Source organism: Ammodytes marinus (genome assembly GCF_949987685.1).
Source record: "Ammodytes marinus genome assembly, chromosome: 7".
NCBI classification, from domain to species: domain Eukaryota; kingdom Metazoa; phylum Chordata; class Actinopteri; order Uranoscopiformes; family Ammodytidae; genus Ammodytes; species Ammodytes marinus.
This window is the reverse complement of record NC_137211.1, coordinates 22,669,877-22,691,782: the sequence shown is the minus strand read 5'-3', so window position 1 is coordinate 22,691,782 and position 21,906 is coordinate 22,669,877. Positions and strand designations below refer to the sequence as shown.

The 21,906-nt window shown below is 42.7% G+C and overlaps 2 protein-coding genes across 3 annotated transcripts; both read right to left on the bottom strand.

Annotated features, from left to right (window-relative positions):
• Window positions 1-156: 156 nt before the first annotated feature.
• On the bottom strand, window positions 157-5,923 carry sephs3 (selenophosphate synthetase 3). The gene is made up of 8 exons (XM_080030299.1): window positions 5,516-5,923; window positions 4,719-4,822; window positions 3,571-3,678; window positions 3,306-3,460; window positions 2,591-2,681; window positions 2,397-2,496; window positions 2,050-2,262; window positions 157-1,360 (listed from the first exon to the last, which is right to left on the bottom strand). The coding sequence occupies exons 1-8, from the start codon at window positions 5,790-5,792 to the stop codon at window positions 1,110-1,112; spliced, it is 1,299 nt and encodes a 432-aa protein (XP_079886425.1). The 5' UTR covers window positions 5,793-5,923; the 3' UTR covers window positions 157-1,109.
• A 706-nt stretch (window positions 5,924-6,629) lies between these two features.
• ikbkg (inhibitor of nuclear factor kappa B kinase regulatory subunit gamma) lies at window positions 6,630-20,327 on the bottom strand. Of its 2 annotated transcripts, XM_080031277.1 has the most exons (15): window positions 20,009-20,327; window positions 19,113-19,251; window positions 17,867-18,132; window positions 16,979-17,053; window positions 16,797-16,886; window positions 14,002-14,187; window positions 13,694-13,755; window positions 12,286-12,388; window positions 12,006-12,121; window positions 11,754-11,906; window positions 11,059-11,131; window positions 10,827-10,961; window positions 9,444-9,580; window positions 9,033-9,109; window positions 6,630-8,050 (listed from the first exon to the last, which is right to left on the bottom strand). In XM_080031277.1, the coding sequence occupies exons 2-15, from the start codon at window positions 19,249-19,251 to the stop codon at window positions 7,860-7,862; spliced, it is 1,803 nt and encodes a 600-aa protein (XP_079887403.1). In that variant the 5' UTR covers window positions 20,009-20,327; the 3' UTR covers window positions 6,630-7,859. The 2 variants fall into 2 exon arrangements, with proteins under 2 accessions (XP_079887403.1, XP_079887404.1); XM_080031278.1 differs by lacking the exon at window positions 16,797-16,886.
• Between the last annotated feature and the right edge of the window lie 1,579 nt (window positions 20,328-21,906).

The window sequence follows — 21,906 nt, the reverse complement described above, 5'->3', positions numbered from 1 at the left end:
GGCTTCTTCTTCACTGCAAGGCTCCAGTTATGACGTGAGCTTGACTTTTCTAGAGCTTATTCGTTAAACATGCTTTTTCTGTCTGGGGCACAGTGTTTTTTTTTTTCATTAAAGCTCTTAAAACAGTCAATAACTACACAAACAGTATTTGTGAGTTGATGGTTTTTTATTGATTGTGAAAAGCAGGAAATCTAAAAAGACAGACAGCTTTGGCCCTCCAGCAGCGCAGGTCCGACCCCAATCCAAAGGCGAACATCCACTCCACCTGGCCCCATTGGCTGGGGTTTAAAAGGCAGAGCTTCATAAAAAGGAAAGGTGGGAGGGACTTGATGCTGGACAGCCAATCAGCTGACAAAGATGGACGGTCTGAAACACCAACCCGGGCTGGTCCAGAGGAAGCTGCTCAAGCCTCCCTCTGGGCTGTGCGGGCGGAGCCGGGACCGGTGAACCGCTCATTTTCCCGCATGATACATTCACCAACATGACTGACAGAACCTCTGTTCCCCTTTCCCCTGCAGCAAAGAAGTCGAATGATTTAACACACACGCACACACACACAAACACACGCACAGTTTTCATTATTCGCCATTACGCTGGGAAGAATGATTTGGAATGTTTTCTTGTAAGAACTAATTTTGTCAATGAAGCTTTTTTTCCTTTGCATTCAGATAAATATATAACGTTTAGGTGTCTATATGGATTAAGAAAGGGGAGAGCAAATCTAAATAAAAAGGGATGGGGTTGGGGCAGCACACTATTCTGAATTCATTTATTGGTTTAGGCTTGGCTTTGTTTCCTCTCTCCAGAGATGGATTAATAATTGTGTAGCCATTGCAAGATGGTGGACTGTGTGCTCTCAGCATTTGACTAAAAGGGGAATGAGATGACAGCAACATCCATCCATCCAACCCCAACCCCTCTCTCACACACACACACACACACACACACACACACACACACACACACACACACACACACACACACACACACACACACACACACACACACACACACACACACACACACACACACACACACACACACACACACACACACACACACACACACACACACACACACACACACACACACACACACACACACAGTGTCTATGACAGATTGGGGCTAGGAGCGGGGCTGGCAGAGCTGTTGTCCTGGTTGGCTGCCTGGCTTCCTCGCGCTGGGACCTCGATGATGCGGGGTTTGTCGATGATGCGAGCGCGATGGTCGCCCTTCTCCACGATGCCGATGATCCAGGCTCCGCCCGCCGCCCCCTGGCCGCCAGCGCCCGAGCTCTGGCTCTTCATCTCAGAGCAGAACTTGGCTGCCTGCTCCCTGGGCAGACACACCAGCAGCCCGCCTGGAGGAAGCAGAGGAAGAGGGGTTTGCGGTTACCACAGCAGTATAATCATTTATTACACGGCAGTACTGATGAATGCTGTGTTATGAGAGGTCAATCAAGGCATTCTACAGGCCGTTATTTATCGCTCATGCCCGCTGTCAAAGCTAATTGCCCGTTGCTACAGACCTACGGACATCGTGCTGATGGATCTCGTCCCGCCATATCGATCCACAGACAGATGTCTACAAACATTTAGACCTACTATTCAACATGACGTATCTGGAGAGCAGGGAACTTCGGAGTCATGGTCAATGTATTGTCTGAAAAGACTCAAGTCAAGGGGACGGGAGTTTGGCCACAGATTCACATAGATACCGTTGCTATGAGGAAGTTCACACCGTAGAAAACTATTTTTTTTGTACCGTAAGCAATAAAAACGTTTCATAATCTATAAAACCCCATTTAAAAACAACATTTTGCCACAATTAATGTATTAGTTAAGTTAGTAGCCGTGTGATAAGCGGGATAATGTATAGCAACCTTGGTCTTTATTTCTCATGAGTGACCTGTTCGCGATACATTATCCCTTACATACTTTACTTCCATAATTAAGTTATGGCCAAATGCACGTTACTTCACGTTACGTCCATTCAAAGATACACAGACAAGACGACCACATTTCCTGCATGTCATTCTGTTGGACCTACCAGAGGTTTCCGCTGAATTGCCCTGAACCAGGTTGAATATGTTTCCACAGGCCTTGCTGATGGCCGCCATCTTGGCTATGATTGGTAGGTTGTGGATGACGAAGGCCACCTCGTTTGTTTGCTGAGCTGCCAGGTTGTTGGCGTGACCTAGCAACCCGTAACCAGTCACGTCTGTGGCAGCGTGGGCCTGGAATTTGTGCATGAGGCCTGCAGCTGGAGGGCACAAAAACAAAAACTGGTTTAAGGCGCAGAAAGCAAAATATATCAGCTTCCTCATAGCTAAATGAAGGTGATAGTGTGAAGCCAGACATTAAATGCGTGCCTTTGTCTTGATGAGCAAAGCATACCTGTGCGGTTTAGCGTCGCCATGGAGAACATGGCTTCCTGATAGGCCTCTTTCACTTCCTCTTTGGTGACGACCAGCTTGATCTTGTTCCACCTTTCGGGCTGTGGGATATAAGAGAACAGACAGAAAGACAGGGTGAGAAACATTCAAGACAAAGACAACACTCCAAACTATGCTGATGTGAGCGGACTTTACCTGATCCAGCCACTGGTGAGCGTTCACTGCCACCTGTGTCCCCAGAGGTTTAGTCAGAACCAAGACGTCTCCTGGCACAGCGCCATCCGGCCTGGACGTAGAATACAAAAGATTAAAAACTGTTCTCTTTCCTAGCTCATGAAAATATAACATTCAGTCATGCATGGTTTTTAGCAAAGGAGCCTCCTAGTGATATGCCAATTATGAAGTAAGTTTATTTGAAGATCAGGGCGAAATGCAGAAGACAAGTGGTCGACCCATATAGGATATGGGTTTCTCAATGGCCGATAATAAAAAAGTAGGTAGGCCGATATGCCTATATTACCTTGTTATTCATTCTAATAACAAATGAGAATTTTTCTTTAACTTAAATTTATTTTTATTGAATACATGTAGAAAAATGTGCATTTTTATTTTTTTTGCACAAGGCCTTCCCTGGTGTTGACTCTGTAAAACATTGCCATACGTTACTTCTGGATTTCTGTCTAGCCGTGTGTAATTATTAAAATAATCAAAAATACAAAGTATATATTTGGGTTAAAAAAAAAGGAAAAACATTTTTAAAAACACTCACATTGCTCAACAGCAGCCACACTAAAAAGGCTGACTGCAGTGTTTGCAGTAATTATTGAGTTTTTTTTTATCTGCCTTGTAAATGCATTGTTGGAAGGCTCTGACCAAAGTTGAACGACATGAGGGAAGGTGGCTGACTCACATGATTAACTCATTGGGCTGGCAGACGACAGATGCTACTCCGCCTATGATGATCCAGGGGTTGATCACCGTCTGGCCCCCCGTCACAGAAGTCCCCCCCTCCTCTGCTGCATCACGAAAGCCCTGAATCATCAGCGGCATCACCCGCTCACGGTCCTGTCATACACAGAGGATACAGGGTCACCAAAGGGGAAGACCTCAGTAAGACATGCATCGCTGTTAGAAAGTGGCGGAGGAGAACACGGGCCGCGTTGACATGTCCTTACCTTATCATTCATCTTCTGGCTCACACTCAGCAGCATCAGCATGTTGTCGCACTCTGTGATGCCCATGGCGTACAGATCACTGAGGACATTAGCACACGCTATCCTGCCCTGAGAGATGGACAGGCAGAGAAAGAGAGAGAGACAGAGGGGGGGAAACGAGTCAAAACAGGTAGCCAAGTGTTGTTTTCATGTCTTGAAAGTTATTCTTTCTAAAAAAAAAGGAGATCCAGGTTGGAAGGAAGGAACCAATTTCAGCTCCTGGATGACATTTACTTTCAAATGCCTGGGGCTCTATCATTTATAGGAATGGCACAAACCATGAACAAAAAACGAAACACGAAACAGTAGGCGTGTGTGGGACCATCCGTTCATCTAAGCAATATTACACAGTATTTCAGTAATATTTTTAGTGAGGATTAAGGCATGCCGTCATGCCGATTTGAGCATATTCTTAAAGTCCTGTTGACCAATCAGATTGCTTGGTCGGAACTACTTGTTGTATAATCTCTTTTCGTTCAGTCTGGAAAACATAAACCCATGCTCAGTGCGTACAGGGGTCACTTCCTGCACATGAAGATTCAAGGCCTCTCCAGCTCATTCTCTGTTAGTAGTCAGTAGGTAATCATTTACACACATTCAGCAGCATTTTACCAGTATATTGTTTATATCTAACTGACTAACGGACATTTAGAATGACATAACACTTAAAAGGCTTTGCATTTCACCCAGATTTTTATGTCTTCCGCAAGTATCAGGGTATACGGCATCATGCCATCATAATGAACAGTATATTAAAGGACATGTGTTACATAAAGTCAACATCACGGGTGGGACTTCACACAACTTCAGGATTGTTACAGCATATGCATCATAAAATGTGTTTACATATGGTTTGTTAAAGACAAAGTGGACATTGCACTAAAAAGTGTGTACATATCCTTGTGTGCAGAATCAGATCCTGACGTACATTACGAGCACCGGTCATGTATGCTATGAATGGTGCTATGCTATTATGTTTGAGATTTTGAGTTTGTTACTGCAAATCCTCAGTGTTCAGGCAGCCCTACATCCTGAACTGTCTCCCACTGAGCCATGGCAGGGACCGGGTGTGTAAATAGTCAGAGGGAAACACCTGCCGGGTAACTCACCATCATGTATGGGTCCTCCACCAGGGGGTAGAAAAAGTCCGTGGTCTGGACCAGAGAGAGCCCGCCGTGTCTCAGGGGGATCACACAGCAGTCCATCCCTATACCTGAAACACACCACAGTGAGGATGCAAATACATGTAGTGAACATATTTAAGTGTTTAAAGTTTATTTGAAAGTGACACTTCTACTATTTCATTGTGAGTATATATGTGTTGTGTGTGTGTGTACTCGTGGCGTTGTTGTTTAAGGGATGACATTACAGTGTACTTTACAGTTAACTATTGACAGTACAGGGGTTTGTTCCTGCGCTCAGTCAACGATGCTTTCTAACCCGGAGGTTACTACATCTCTACCGGTAGTAAATGAACCCCCTGCTCGAGATTGCGAAACTGCTTTAATAGAAGAAATGTTTGACCAAGAGGATGAACTTTGCTCTTACATATATCCAAAACATTTCTGCTGAATCATGCACCGTCAGGTAATTTGACAACTCGCAGAACTAGTCTGCTCTTAAAATTACTGACGCTAACTTCCTATGAATTAGATGCATTTGGGATGTAGCTTACTGCTAACCTACTACAGCCGTAACTAAGTTAGGTTATGTTAAAAAGTTCGATAGCTGAGGGCTATCATAAAATAAATGGTTTTCGGTCGCCTAAAGAAGTCCATCTGTCAAATGAGATAGCCCAAGCTAGCATGGTTAGCAGTTCCGCTAGCTGACGTCACGTCAACCTCCAGGCTTTCTGACGAAATGTACGGGACATGAAGGCCAGCTCGCCTATTCATTTGTCTCTTACCGAGCCGGGGGCTGGGCAACTGTTGGCCGAACTCCGACGCTTGGTCTCCGGCCTTCCCCGTCCCATCAGCCCGGTCCGCCTCCAGTCCCGCCAGGAGTTTGAGCAGAGCCTCCTGCGGGACCTTGCAGCCTCATCCTTTCAGATCCGAGAATGCTGTGAGACGGAACCCGCGCTCCAGGCCGTGCTCTTCGGGATTGAATGGCTTGTATCCCGGGAAAAGACACCCCTCGGTTCCCACAGCCTCTGCCGTGGGAGGCGGGGGTGTTGAGTCCGACATTGCCCGCCTGAAAACCACTTCAAAACACACAACGCCAGTCGTGGGCACCGGGTAAATAAAGAGGCGGCTATGAATGGAGCGCGTGTCCGGCTGGTGCAGCTTAAAAGAAACTAAAGACCAGTGTGAAGTTAGCCCAAATAAAACTAGATTGACTTCCTGTCGGGACTTTAGCCGTACACAATAATAGTCTGTGTGTACATCGAATATTCACGGATTATAAACCAAATTCTGATAACAGATGACTTGTATATTGGACTTCATTTATTACAATATTAGAAAAAGGCTACCTAAAGCCCCTGCAAAGAAGTAGTCCTTAAGGATATAGGCGGAAGCCTCTTATTTTGAAGGCTGCATGAACGGTTTCCGGTCCATCTATGCGTGTGGCTTTGCAACTTGACACTGCTCAAGTCGGTCGTAAAGCGTTACCACCTGCCCTCGCTGTCAGGTGTTTCTTTGCTATTTCTTTTAATTCTTTCGTGGGATTGTTACTTTACAATTGTAAGCGCACTATAATAATTCCACTGTAAATTGATTCAATGTTTCCCTTCTGATAAAGTTTTTAAAGAAAGTTAAAGGAAAATAATAATGATTTCCCCCGAACCCTAGGTAATGGTTTCTTCCCACTTGTAGCCTGCCTCTCTCTCTCTTTCTCTCTCTCTCTCTCTTTCTCTCTCTTTCTTTCTTTCTTTCTTTCTTTCTTTCTTTCTTTCTTTCTTTCTTTCTTTCTTTCTTTCTTTCTTTCTTTCTTTCTTTCTTTCTTTCTTTCTTTCTTTCTCTCTCTCACACACACACGCACGCACGCACGCACGCACGCACACACACACGCGCACACGCACACACGAATAACTGTTTTATTACATAAATCTTCAACAGTTTGAAACAACATTCTTTGCACCAAATTATCTATCATAACATACAATATTCACACAAACTGAATAACCCTCCATGTGCTTACCTCAGATGGATACATAGCTAGGTGCCACAGGTGAAGATAAGAAAGAGTAAGGGTCACAGAAAGGGCAATGTACTTCTTCCTGCTCCTTTTCAGGCATATCATCAATACAGATCATTTGTTTTCTTTTTTTCTTTTTGTGAAGTCATTTAAACATAAATTTTGTTTATTGTATTTTTATGCTTTTCATTTAGTTTTGTATTGTTTTTGATATGTCTGAAATAAAATAAAAAATTCAAATTCAAATTCAAATGTTGGGTTAAGGGCAAAGGTTAAGGGTAAGGGCTGGCGTCAGGGACAAAGCAGTGGTGCAGTCAAAGGTGTACACAGGCACAGAACACAGAGAATGGCTACAGTCTTCAATAAGAGTAAATCCACCTCTAATACTTAATAATACACGTTTTGAGGTAATGCAGACAGCAACATGTATGACTAAAACATATTTGAATATTCTATAGTATTTAACGCTTACTAGGTTATTCACATTGTCCATGATGTGTTTTCTCCTCCGATGGAAAATCAACCCTTCTGAACTGTCCCTTTTTTAACATCGTAGGTCCAAAGATTACTGATTGATAGAACATGGATGGATGCAGTCAAAGTATGCACTCGTTCTCAATCCTATGTAGTTTCTTGCTCGGTTGCCACATCGTGATCGGGGATGAGAGAAGAGGCAAGAAAAACTGGGATATTGTACAAATACTGACGGACATGTGCATCAGAGGGCGAGGCGTGGGGAGGGGGCGAGAAAAAGCGCAGGTGCCGGGGAGAGAAAAAAGGAGTCATTAAAAGGAGGGCTGCTGAATGGAAAAAGCTGCAGAAGAAGAATTTTAATCCATGGAGTCTTTCTTTAAGGGGAAAATACCATGCTGATTATCTCGCTGTCTTCATACAGTGCTCTGATTTCCACTTCCACATATTTGATTTTTGTAAAATGAAGATCCGCAGCACGTGTTTCGGATGGAAGAAAGAGTTTAAGGTGCAGCTACCATACGCTGTGCACACGGATCTGGGAGCAGATACGCTGAACATAAATACACTGTATATGTATCTGTATGTGTGTGTGTGTGTGTGTGTGTTGGGAAGTCACCATGTTTCTGGACTATATGCTCCTGTTACTGTATACAGTCCATGACGTGTATCTGCAGCGTGTCCATGTCTGGAGCCTGGTACTGGCACTTGGGACAACATAAATCTGGCAGCTCTTCGGCTCCGGCTGCCCCCTGATCACCCACTGGTACCAAAGCATGATTGCGGAACGAGGGTGCGGGGGGCGCCGTGTTGAAAGTTGCACCGGGGTACACACCTAAGGCCAAGGAGAAAAGAAAGCATGTTAAAACAACTCCTCGCTAAAGCAGAAACGCAAAAGGAAGCACAGCAAGCTCAAAAACAGTTCAATGTCGAGCAGATGTTTCTAAGAATTGTAGGAAAATGTTACTTATGAGCAAGATGATCATTCATCTGGAGTAGGGTTTGTTTCACCTGATGAATGTAAGTCCAATTTTCTCTCTCTTTAAGCTCTGTTTTTTGGTGGAGTGTCGGTCTCTTTAGCTGTTAAAAGCTCCACTGTACTCACCAGCTAGTCTCTAAATTGTGTGCGCCTCCTGTTTGCTGCTTCTGAGCAGGAAGTGTACAGTGGCTTTTTCTAAAGCTTGTCCTCTGCACACAGCTTCCTGCTGGTTAAAATAAGCCAACAAGCTCCATCAAGGTGCAAAGTTGGCCCGGTTTTATTTAAGCCTGGAACTATAAATAACAATGTTCTGATAATACAGGAAACAATTATACTCATAAAATAGTAGAAGCTTTTCTGATGCACATTAGTAATTTAACTTTATACTATAAGGATATTGTTTCCTGGTAATACCTGTTGGTATTTTTAAATTGTCGTATAATGCCAAGTTAGCACAAGTAAATGATCTGATTACTTATTTTTATTTCAAAATTGGCAAACTAGTGCTTAGAAATGATAAGTGCAATTAAAAACCATGAAACAATATGGCTGACTTCAACTTTTCACTCTAAAACTGTTTATTTCTGTCACTATTAATGCAGTAGTGCATTTACTACAAAAAAAAAGAAACTTAAACTTCGGCCCACTGTGTAGCATGGTGATCGTCGAGTGAATCATCAAGTAGAACTCGAGAGCATAGAGAGGCATACAGGGAGGTGGAGGAGAGGTCATGTGACTCAAAGTAGCTACGAGGAACATTCCGTTTCTGTCGACTCGGCACCTTTGTATCAAAGCGGCTGTGACTTGTATTTAATGCTAGAGTGAGTGTGTAGTGCACCTTGTGGAGGGGCAATGTGGGGGGCCCGTGCTGGAAAGTCTTCCCCGTGTCTCATCTTCATTTGCTCCATACGTGCACTGCAACAGAGGTGAACAAGAGGCACGTCAATTAGCATCTAGCCGTATAAATATTTGTTTAGACGCAGAGGATAAGCTTAGAGATACGAGAAAGTGAGTCTTGGCGATGTGGCCGCCGCCTCCCTTTAATGGAAGCTGCAGTTAAGATAAAGTCACAGTAAGATGCTGACGCGGCATCTGATTAGCAGGGACAGAAATTCAGTGAGCCTGGATCAGAAAGACTATAAAGACACAGGCTCCTATGTTATACGCATTTACATGGACACAAATACTTATCATAATGCACATGGGTCTGCGTTATGATGAGGTAACTTTTGTTTTCATTCTTCTTTACCGTGATGTGGCTTCCTGTTTGAGTCTGTCAATCTCAGCCACGGCCTGAGTCAGCTGATCCTGCAGCTCCTCTTTCTTCTGGTTCAGCTTCTCTCTCGCTTCGCGCTCCGCCAGGAAGTCCGCCTTGTAGATCTCCGCCTGGGGCAAACACAAAGACCGTGAGGAAAGACAGCAGCCATTTTGCTTTCATTACGGTGTCCCTGTAGACATGTTCGGATGTAGGCGTGGCTGATACTGTGGCTGCTTTGTGCATAACTGACAAGTGACTCAGAAGGATGGGCAGACATCAGACAGACAACCGGAGTCTTTCGGGGTGTTTTTCGAAGATTATTTTTTGGGCATTTTTGCTTTATTAGACAGATTGGAGAGACAGAGTTGAAATGGGGCTAGGAGGAGAGGACATGCAGGGAACTGACCCGGGCGGGATTCGAACCCGGGTCTGCTACAGGGCCTTGGCCGAGGAGGGGACGCCCTACCCACTAAGCTACGGGCGCCCCATTTCAAGGTGTTTTTAATATAAACTTAAAACCCATCTATTTGGTCTAACCTTTAATTATTAGCTATTACTTGACACCTTGTTTAACTTCCCAGAGGGATGGCCTCAGGCAAAAAGTTATTACGTTAATTGTTTAGAAATGTTATATTACATTACTGGAAAGTTACTACATTATCGGCTTTCATTACATAAAAAATGGAAAAAGTATTACGTTATTGGCTGTTATTAAGTTATAAGCAGTTTTTTAAATATTTGGCTGCCAGAGTTGTTCCTCAGTTGGGTCACAGGTATGAGGACAGAGGGTGTCGAATTGCTGTCCAGATTGTTAAACCCACTGAGGCAAATAGCTATTTGTGATATTGAGCTTTATAAATAAAAATGATCTGATTTGGCTGATAATTACATCACAATATGTATGATCTTCAATGATCTGCATTGGAGACTGAAAGAGAAAAACCAAGGCTTATTTCCACCCCAAGAAGTTAACCCTTAACTCAAAGTGCAGTCATTGTCACCGTTCTGTTCTTGTTTCCAATGTTCTCTCATGGGCTATAGACACATTTAAAATGAGTGACGACAGAAAAAGTTAGAAGCGGAAAAAAACTTTGTCACGTTCAAGTTAAGCCTCAAAGCGTTTGTTAAAATACACTGTCAGCTTAGTGACCCTACACTATACAGTAGCTTCATATAGGGTTAAACACTTACTAAAAGCCTCCCCATCCACACAGACAATCCCTCTTTGGTTGCACTTTAGCATATAGGTGGCTGGTAAGCTTATGAAAGAGCTCACAGGCCTTGGTTGGCATCAAAATCAGCAACAGGCTCAAAGAATGGAAGAGGACAGATGCAGCTGAATCCCTGCCTTGTGGAGCCGCTGTGTGACTGTACCTGTGCAGTGAGGACAGGGACGGTCTCCAGGGAGCCTTTCAGCTGCTCCACCTCCTCCTTCAGTTTATCTATCAGGTCCTGCTTTAGGGCCAGCGCTCTCTCTGCCTCCTCCAGTCTGAGGCACAGGTCTCCTCCCTAGGACACAAACAAACAAGCAAATGAGTGTTAAAACGTGAGCCTGTAAGCCGGACTAATGGGCGTAAAGAGATGTCCTGATTGTGTTTTTTTTTACCTCGCTCTTCAGTTTACAATCGTAGTCCCTGAAGAGACACGTGTAGGCATGCTGCAGCTGTGTCAGTTTTTTCCTTAAGAGGAGGAGAATAAAAAAAAAAAACGTGAAACAAGAGTGTTACAGATCCCAGGTGCAGTGAAGGTAACAGTACTTTTATGTGCAATAGGACTTGCCACCATCACAGGCTATCTATTATTTCTATGGAGGCACTGTTTGTTTGCATTTACTTGACACTTTTTAAAAACACGTTGTATATTTTATATTTCAGTTATTTGTATTATTTTTTTCTGTAATTCTGGAAACATTTTGTTTGATTGTACGGTGTCCTTGAGAGCCGTGAAAGGCGCCTTTAGATCAAATGTATTATTATTATTATTATTATTATTATTATTATTATTATTATTATTAATAACATTCGAGACAGATAAAGTTCCATATTATCTTATGGAAAGTGAAGTAAAACACAGCAGCAGTGATAAACAGTGAACGGGTATACTGTATGTATTTTCTGGGGACTTCGGTGGCCCTGTACATGACGGTCCCACAATGATACTAAAGACGTTCTATGTGACAGGGTTTGCGCTCATTTCTGTCATGGCACATTCTGAGAAAAGCTCTTTTTCAATACAATGTCAATGAAATCTTCCAGTTGGCACTCTGCTCTCTCTCTCCCTCTCTGTGTGTGTTGAACCCACTTCTCCTCTGTGACTGTGTGTCTCTCTGTCTTCAGGGCTTGCTCCAGGCTCTGGGTCTGCAGCAGCAGCTTGTCCATGGCCACATGATGCTGCTTCCTCTGCTGCTCCAGCTCGCGCTCCGCCACCTGCAGGCCCTTCAGCTTATTGCACAGCCTGCACACAACGCAACACACAAACACATCACACATTAGAAGTCTCTGCATATACAAATGTAATAGAAATTCATGCGGCGATGTGGCGTGGGCAACTTACTTTTCGTCCAGCGTCTTGCGTTCGTGCTCGCTTTTCTCCAGGCAGCTCTGTCTCTCGTTCAGTTCTCCTAACAGGGAAGTCGCTTGAGCCTTCAGAGCCTCGCAGTCCTTAGCCAGCTGCAAACATATTTTAAAAAGGCTTTAAAAAACAAAAAAGGGTACTGCAGTATGGTTGACATTTTTAAAGCTGCTTGCTACACCTGTAACTCTGTGAGTGGTTGGAAGATTTCAAAGTTGTGGATGTTGAGTCATCAGAGTTTAAGTTAAAAGGCATTTGCTACCTGGGCACAGTCCTTGTCCTTCTGTTTGAGCAGAGCTTCAGTCCTGTCCCGCTGAGCTGAGCTCTTCTGTAGGTAATCAAGCTTCTCCTCCAACTCACGATACCTACACACACACACATATACACACACAGTATTCAACTGTGGTTTCACAGAAGTACATCGATGTATTTTTCATCTAAATTTCCAATTAATACATTTAAGGTGTTGGATACTTGTTCTGACTGGAGTGTTCCCTATGTATATCTAGGCTACCGCAGCTTCATTTTAAAAATGTGCATATAAATAGGAGAACAAATTCTCAGCAAACTTAATTAAAATAAAAAAAGATATATATATATATTTAAAAAATATAACTTGTCGGGAGAATGCGCTGTCCTCCACGGAGCCATGCGTCAACATTAAGTTTCACTTCGTTTAAATATAAGCTAATATTTGAAGAGTTTATATTTGTTGAGTGATATCAAGTAAGGACCAAGGCAATATTTCAAAACCAGACCCATTTACTAACCCTGGGAGGAGCTCAACAACAGGCAGCAGCATTATTTCATTCTATTCATGCACATACAACATGTTTCTGTGATTATGGTGGCTGTAGTGATGCCTACTTTAATCAAATGTAGACCACAAAGGCAGGCCCTTCATTACCCTTATAAAAAATTATTTCAATCTAAATCGGAGTTGCAATATTGGTCAGTAAAGTACTATGGATATGTGATAGTTGATATAATAGTCCAGTTGGTTTTGCCAATATGATGCTAACAAAAGTTAGATTTGAATCCTTTAATGTAAAGAGAAAAAGTTTACAAATTGTTAAAATTCCGCCATGACCGGAAGAATTATACATGTTTGTAAACTGGTACACTATACAATCATATCAACATGTGACAAAAAAGAAAAATAGATGAAAAATAAACTGAAATGTTCCTTTGATGTACAGTAAGCAACCACAGATCCTATAAAACAAACAGGAAACATATGGAGTTGAAAAGTAAGAGACAGACAGATGGCCCCAGTAACACCAGTAACAGATACAGAGTCATGCACACAGTGAGTAAGAGAAAGCCACACAGCGCTGTGGGCTCACCTGCCCTGTGTGGCCTGAAGCTGCTCTGTGAGTTTAGCCAGGCTAGAACTGGAAAAGGGAATAGAGAGAGAAAGAGTGGGAACGGGGAGGGGGAGGAAGAGATCTCAAAAGTCAGGCCTCTTATCAAGCAGAACAAATGCAGAAACAACGCATGCCAGTGTCCAGTGTCTGCAGATATTATAGGAGAGTTAAGCAGTCAGTCAGTCAGTCCAAAAAGCTGCTTGTTATGACAACTGGTTAACTGCAGGAAGCCAGTTAAGTGCTGTTAGTTTTTAAACAGTCCATTGAAGGGTTTTGTATTAGGACGGTAACAATGTGTCATACCAGTCAGAGGAGTGCTGGGCCTCAGAGCGATGTGGAACGGCGTCCTCAGTAACATTGCTGGCCTGTACAAAATAAAATAAAATCACTGATTATGCAGTAAATGTCGTAAATGGAAACTGATGGTCCGATCTACAGTATAAGTGACACCAAGATTTAACAGAGGGAATCAACATGACATGGCAAGCGATACAAAGAAGCTATGCCATTACTTCTCCGACCAACAGTGTTTCAGCAAATTGATCACATTTAAAAAGGATGAATTTCCACTAACTATAATGTGAGTTTGACAGACGTGGATGGTGTGTTACCTGCGCCTGGGCCAGTTTGCCCTGTAGCTGGTCAATGCAGCGCCGCAAACTCTCTTGCTCTTTCTCTCCCTTGTCCCTCTCCTTCTCCAGCTCTTCATTCTTATTCCTCAGCTCCTTCATGCCTTCCTCCAGTTTTTCTTTGCGGTTCTTGAGCAGCTGGAGGAACTCGTTTGGACCTTCCACAGGCTGCGGAGAAGACAGGGGAGAGAAGCAGGGATAAATGGACGCGGGGAGAAAGATGTGTTGACGGGAGGGAAGTGGACAGAGACAGACCGCTTTCATCTTTAGAGGTGAGCTGGGTTAGGATGCATTGCTCCATTCAAAGTGAGAAGCAGAGGCATTTATGGTGTCCAACTAAAAAAACAATCCAGCGTTGCTGCTCGGACGTATGAGGGAAAAAAAAACAAAAAAAAACATGGGACACCTCTAGATTTATATTTCAGGAGAAACTTCCTCAAGCTCAGAACTGATTTTAAGGTCACCTATTATGCTTAATCCACTGTTTCATGTTTTTACAATATTAATAGGGGTCCCTGATGTGTCTAAAGGCTACCAAAGTATGACAAAATACAGTCAAGTGCGAAAGTTTGTGAACCCCTTGAGCCTTTTGGAATTTTATTTATTTTAACCATTATTAATTCATTTTTATCAATACCAGTATTTTTTATATGAAATAACAGATGTTTGTTTATCAATTCAACATTTTTATTTTCCAGAAATCAATTATTAAAACAGATAAAACAAATTATTTGACGAATGTTGTATGTGCAAAAGTTTGTGAACCCTGAGCTGCATTGCTTAAATCGAGCAAGGTAAACACAATCAGGTTGGCCAAATTGGTTGATGAAATAGACCAATGTAATGAGAGATCTTTAGGAAAGAAATTGGGCGGCACTAGATAAAACAGAGATAAAACCAGGTCAGTTTAGGCTCACCAAAGTGAACCCATACAGGTCAGACATGCTAAAAGGGAAACAAATCTCAGAGGATCTCAGGAATAGAGTTTTGATGTTACACATTTGTCTGGGGACAGTTATAAATTCATAAAAAAAAATTTGAGCTCAATCGGTCCACCGTGAGGCAAATCATCTACAAATGGAGAGCTTTAAGAGTGACTTAACATCTGCCTAGAAGTGGACTTCCTTCAAAAATATCCTCAAGCGCCACAAGAAAAGTGATTTTTCAGGTAAAAGCCAACCCAAACATTACACCTGGAGATTTGCAGACAATTTGAAACCACCATTATTCACTTGGGAGAAGGTTCTCTAGGTGGTAGGCAGAATTGCGTTTTTGCCCAAACATGGCGGTTTTGGTTATGACCAAACAGTTCAATTTTTGACTAATCTGTCCACAGAATAAGACTTCAGGTATCTCCAGGTGCTCTCTGGCAAAGTTGTGACAAGCAGTTTTGTTCTTTTTTGAGAGCAGAGGCTTCTTCAGCAACCATCCCATGAAAGCCATGTTGACTGAGTTTTCTTCTTATTGTGGAACCATGCACATCTGTCCCAGATGCTGCAAGAGAGGTCTGCAAATCACCAGATGTAATGTTTGGGTTGGCTTTTAACTGAAAAATCACTTATCTTGTGGCGCTTGTGGATATTTTTGAAGGAAGTCCACTTCTAGGCAGATGTTCAGTCACTCTTAAAGCTCTTCATTTGTAGATGATTTGCCTCACGGTGGACCGATGGAGCTCAAACTTTTTTTTAAATAATTTATAGCTGTCCCCAGACAAATGTGCAGCATCACAACTCTATTCCTGAGATCCTCTGAGATTGTTTCCCCTTTTAGCATGTCTGACCTGTATGGGTTCACTTTGGTGAGCCTAAACTGACCTGGTTTTATCTCTGTTGTATCTAGTGCCGCCCAATTTCTTCCCTAAAGATCTCTCACTACATTGGTCCATTTCATGACTCAATTTGGCCCATCTGATTGTGTTTACCTGCTCCATTTAAGCAATGCAGCTCAGGGTTCACAAACTTTTGCACATACAACATTCGTCAAATAATTTGTTTTATCTGTTTTAACAATTGATTTCTGGAAAAGAAAAATGTTGAATTGATAAACAAACATCTGTTATTTCATATAAAAAATACTGGTATTGATAAAAATGAATTAATGATGGTTACAATAAATAAAATTCCAAAATGTTCAAGGGGTTCACAAACTTTCGCACTTGACTGTATATCCACCTTTCTGAAAACCTGCTTTAAAAAAAACTGTCAGATTTATATGTAAGTTTGTTAGTGGGGGGGGGGGGGTGTGGTTTATCCCCTAATGACATCATAAGGGGATAAAAACTTACTTAGCACTACCTCCACCCATGACAAGCACACCCCCAGATTCCGCAGAATCTGGGGGTGTGCAGTTAGATTCAGGGCCAATCAGAGCAGACTGGACCTTTTGGAAGGCGGGGCTTAAAGAGACAGGCCCTAAAACAGGCTGTAAAGAGGAGATTCAGCAATGGCACTGTGAGAAATATAAAGGGTTCTTTGTAAACCACACAATGAAAAACATTTCTTGTACAAACCCAAATAAAAGTTTTGAACTGGAAAACAAACATAACATGTGACCTTTAAAATACTATCTGGTGATTAGTGCCAGGTTTTGCATTCAGAGATCCCACTTCACAGACCATCCCAAATGATTTATCTGAGAAGAAGGTCAGGATTTCCAAACCCCGAAGAATGCAACCAAAGATAAGGAGCAGTGAAGCATTACACTAGAGGTGGGACGGCCACAGGTAGGAGTGTGAGGGATCGGATTGGTGGAAAGCAGGATGGAGGGAGCAAGCTCACCTGGCCATTCTCCCTGTCCATCATCTCCCCCCATCCCTGTAAAAGAGAGGTGGGGGGAGAGGGCAGGGTGCTTTCAACACTGGCATCATCCTAGACACACGGACATACAAGTTAGGCCAAAAAACTAACAAATGCAATCAAAACTGAAATCAAAGCACACCCAGGATGGACATTGGTCTCACCAGGCTGCGTGGCGGAAGGGTCTGTGTGTGTTGATCCGTCTCTTCAACTCTCTTCCTGTCCCGCTGATCCAGAGTCTGAAGCAAAGAATAGAAACAAATGGGTTTTAATGTTGAAGCATGGTCGAGGCAGAGCATCTATTCTTCAGCATCGCAATTCTAATGTTAAAGTCAAGTTGTTTCCTCACGTTTCACATGCTCTACAACAATGACTTAATACACATTTGCTCATTTAGTAACAGATGCTTTGTGGCTTTCATCACCAATATTTTTCTATCATCAGCGGTGCAGCAGCTGGGGAAGGACGGCTGGTGAGTTTAGCTGCATCAAGTCACAGTGTGGTAGATCACATAGCAGAGCAAACATCTAATGGGACTAGACTCAGCAGGTGAACCGGGCTGTTCTACCAAATGAAGATGAATTTCCTCCGCCATGCTCTCTTTACATTTCTAAACATCTCATCAATGAACAAACAAGATAACTAGATTCATTGTTGTTTATGTGCTAAGAACAAAGTCAGCGTCACGTGATATGCAACTTTAAATATCACATTCAAGTCCACTGTGCATAGGTTAATCTCAACGTGTGAATTGAAAATTTTACGAGCTGGTGAGCTACATTTGCACCACAAAAAACATACTAATTGAAGTAACCATTAGAGAAGCAATAGGACTCAGCATGTGGATTGAATATAGGCACACAAGTGACACAACTACTGTTAATATGTTCAAAAAGACACAAACATATACTGACACAGGGTTATTAAATATAAACAGCAGGATCTATGCGGTGCGGCTTATATGTATAACATTTTTTTTTTAAATTAAATACAAAAAAACACATCACTGTGTGAATAGGAGGGAGCAGATATGTGGCTCTGGGCTAGCTAACCTGTGGTCCGTCCAGCGGTCCGTTCCTGGCTGGTTTCCCCTGCAGCTCTTCAGTCTGGCTGGAGGAGCAGCAGGGGTTAGGGGCAGAGGCCGGCCCGTTCACCAGGCCCTGCAGGGAGTAGTTCTCCTGGGCAAGCCTCTCCACCAGGGCCCTGGCCTCCTGGAAACGCAAGCTCAGAAACTCTCTTTCCTCTCTCGTCCGTCGCTGCCATCCCTCCATCTCCTCACAGCGCTGACGCAGGGCCAGGTTGCTGCGCCGCAAAGCCTCTGGAGGACATACAGAAGGGGGTAAACAGTCAACCGTAACCCCTGACCCTTACACTTTTGTTGCTAAAGCCTTCTATTTTGGTCTGGTATGACCAGTAGCTTAGATAAATAATGTTGTCTACCTGTACGTTTTTTTGCACTTTTATTTCCTGGGAACGTTAATAACAACTATCTATGTTTATTTCTTTTAACAGAGCCAATAGGTATGTTAAGGCAAGACACTGCAGGGCAATAGGTATTAGGTAACGTTTACATTTTTAGATTTCACAAAACTTTGCCAGTTGATTACTTACATAAAAAACATGATTTCTTTGTATAATTATTTTTTCAGAAACGTTTGAATAAATATAAAAATTGGACAATATCTAAATAATTATGCACACATGAAAAAAATAAAAAATAAATCTATATTTTGGATATAGCCAGAGTTCAAATTTTTTTTTCAGTTTTAAAAGATATTATTGCCTGAAGTTTTAACAGATCAGATTTTGGATACATTTCTTTCATTTTATTACGCAAAAAAACTATGTACAGGTCTTAAAATACATTTTCAGCTTGGTTAGCTTTATAGAACTAAATCTTAGCCTGGAAATCCAGCAGCTGACAAATTTTTATTTGCTCAGTCTACTGCATCGTTCTAGATGTGGGTCTGGATTTCCAGGATAACATAATGTATCATTTTCCAGACTTTCAACAACAAAGTAGCAAATCCTTTTGCGATAACCTTCAGAACAGTGCTAAGAATGATTATGTAGAGTTCAGTTGACGTGCAGACGTCACGCAAACGGATAACGTTTTGTCAAATAAAAACCTAAACGTAAATTTTGGACCCTTTAATCTATACTAGTATGAAAGCAGTCATGTTGTGCCTGCAGTGTCTCGCCTTAATATTAGGCTCTACCAAACGGTTGACAGAACATTAAAGGGTTATAACGTTTCTCCATTGAATAAACTCTGGGGTTTGAGAGGCAGCAACTGACCTCTGAGCTGCTGGTTGTCTCCCAGGAGCCTGGTCACTACTTCATTGGAAGCCAGCTCTGGTGGGACCCTGAGGGCCCCTCCACTGTCCTCTGCTGACATGTCCCACTGCAGGGGTCCATCAGGTTGTGGCTGCACCATCTGTGTAGACAAAAAAAAACATGCCTATCGTTATCCATACATACACAGCCGATGCTGATGAGAAACACCACTGCACAAATAACAATGCACCTGCTGCTGTGTTTGTGTCCGTTTCCCCATCTATGTGCATTTCCCTTTCCCTTAACCTGAGCCCATCCAGTTATCTCTGCTGTGGCCAACAAAAGCCTAGCTGCCGAGGGAGACAAAATTGTAATGGGAGGGAAACACTACGAGTTGATGGGGGACATTGCATTGGACACGGTGACTGACTGACACATGGCACACAGCGCCTAACTCCCGCGCCAGGCTGCCTGAGCTATCTTTCACTTTCACTTTATCCCTCGTCAAAACCCTGGTTCCCTGCGTTTACGATTAGGCTATCTGGCTATCTGGCCCGCTGACGACCTTTTGCTTATTAATGAAGGGACCGCTAGAGTGTTGGTCTTTCTTCCTCTTGGTTCCGTTATCACCTACGTGCAGGTGAACGGGAGGAAAACATTACGTCATCCCCAGCACCATGAGGCGGAGAGCTTGACTGAGACGCACAGCTTAATGTATGTAATTATCTACAGCATAAATATGACAAAATATATTTGTTTATGTTTAACCTGCTGTTAAGATCACAAGCAAAACACGTGATCAATATTTATTACAGCTAACGTCACCAAGGTGTTGTTTTCAGCCCCACACTGGGGGGTTTGTCTGCTGACGCTTTACTGCATCACGTTATTGGGTTATTACACGGAGCTCCTCTTACCTTTCCTTCTTCTTTGTCAGTGTTGTCAGGCAAACCCGGCTGTCCCTCTCACATACAGCCTGTTAGCGTTGCTGTTTAGCCAACGTTACGAAGCTGGCTAATGCGAGATAGCTGGTCACGTAGCTTATGGGCTAGCTAGGATACTTGAGCAAAACAGAAGATAGGTAAACCGAGGCACTTGTTGACTGACATCGACAACGACCTGTCTCAACCAACTGTTTGTCTTCCGAAAAGCGTTTGGCCCATTTTTGAGGCGTTATCCTATCACTCTGTGCCTGTTTGAGGTTATCTGTCAGAGCCGAGGCGACTGTTGTTGGCTCAGGAAATGAGAAGGATATGTTTGCCCTGAGTAGTGCCTGTCAGGCACCACTTCCTCTCAGGCTTATACCGTACAAATCATCTGTACAATGAAACCTTTCCTGAAATTAAACACATTGTACTTGCTTTGATGTTTGAAAAAGTAACACATGATTGGTTCTCACTGAAAATATTAAGCGACCCCACTTTGCTATTAGTCGTTCTCTTTTTTGATATGGTTGAATTACAACTTTGAATGGAGCATATGATCAGTGTTTGGGAAACTCGGGGGGGGGGGGGGGGGGGGATAGAGTTGACCGTGTAGGCTACATGTGATATAAAAAAAAATAATTTAAAGTCACATGCCAGACAAAAGCATTAAAAAACATAAACAAATATTTTCACAGGTGAGCTGACATATCTTCCTGAAAGGTGATAAGCATGAGTTGTAACCCCATGTTTGTAGTTCCAGTAGTAGTTAACTAGCCTATAAAAAATGACAAGAAAAAAAGTGATTGAACTAGGCTGCTTGAATCACTGCCCACATATGAATGTCAGCAGGCTACTGTAAAATGTGTTTCAACTAGTTTATCTACATTTAGTTCACTTACACTGCATAATGCAAATATGATGTAACTAAGACTGGACAGCATGTCAGAATCATCCTAGCTTTAAGACCCACTTGCTATCTTTTCCCAGGGCTTCCTGCTACATCTCACAGCCTTCATACATGTTTTTCTCCAATGTATTTATTACTCATTTGATTTTTGATTATGTGGACAGTGTGGTGTGCTTGAAAGTTCCACAAAAAAGCTAGTAAAAGTGGACTTTGATTCAGTTAAACTTTTCATGTCAAGAATTAACTTGAAAGGTGTAGTTAGCAATTCTGGAGAATGCTTGTTGTCATAATCACTTTTTGTTAAAATCAATGAATACCTCCTCCTCACCATCCTCTCTACCTGTCCATACTGTGTGTGCACCGGAAACAAATCAGTGTTATTTCACAGCCTATGCTCTATTAACAGGCTAACCAGCTAGCAACATTAAGATATCCTTTATTCGTCCCACAGTGGGGAAATTTCAGTGTTGCATCACACATTAGAGCAGGAATAAGAGCACACAGGAGTAAAGAGCACACAGAGGGCACAGCAATAGCTGTAAATGCTTATTTAGCTTTAAACTTTGTATAAGCTTATGTTTTAGCTTTAAACTTTGTATAAATATAAACTATAACTATGTGAGTTAGCAGGATATGGGCAGAATAAATAATAAAGTGACAGTGACACATGTAGCACCATTATTGCACTTCTTAAGTTACAGTATTGCACATGATTACAGTATATACAGGTGAATGACATGTACAGGGTCAGCAGTTCTGATTGTACAGTCTGACCGCAGCAGGAAGGAAAGACCTGCGGAATCTCTCCCTCACACAGCGAGGGTGAATCAGTCTGTCACTGAAGCTGCTCTCCAGAGCAGACAGAGTGTCCTGCAGGGGGTGACAGTCGTGGTCCAGCATGGATGTTAGTTTGTCCAGGACCCTCCTGTCCCCCACCTGCTGCACTGTGTCCAGGGGGCAGCCCAGGACAGAGCTGGACTTC

Coding starts and splice junctions, on each gene's coding strand:
- ikbkg (XM_080031277.1), bottom strand. CDS start 19,251: ATGGTGCAGCCACAACCTGATGGACCCCTGCAGTGGGACATGTCAGCA. Junction 18,133..19,112: donor AGACAACCAGCAGCTCAGAG/GTCAGTTGCTGC, acceptor TATGTCCTCCAG/AGGCTTTGCGGCGCAGCAAC. Junction 16,887..16,978: donor CCCTTCCGCCACGCAGCCTG/GTGAGACCAATG, acceptor CCGTGTGTCTAG/GATGATGCCAGTGTTGAAAG.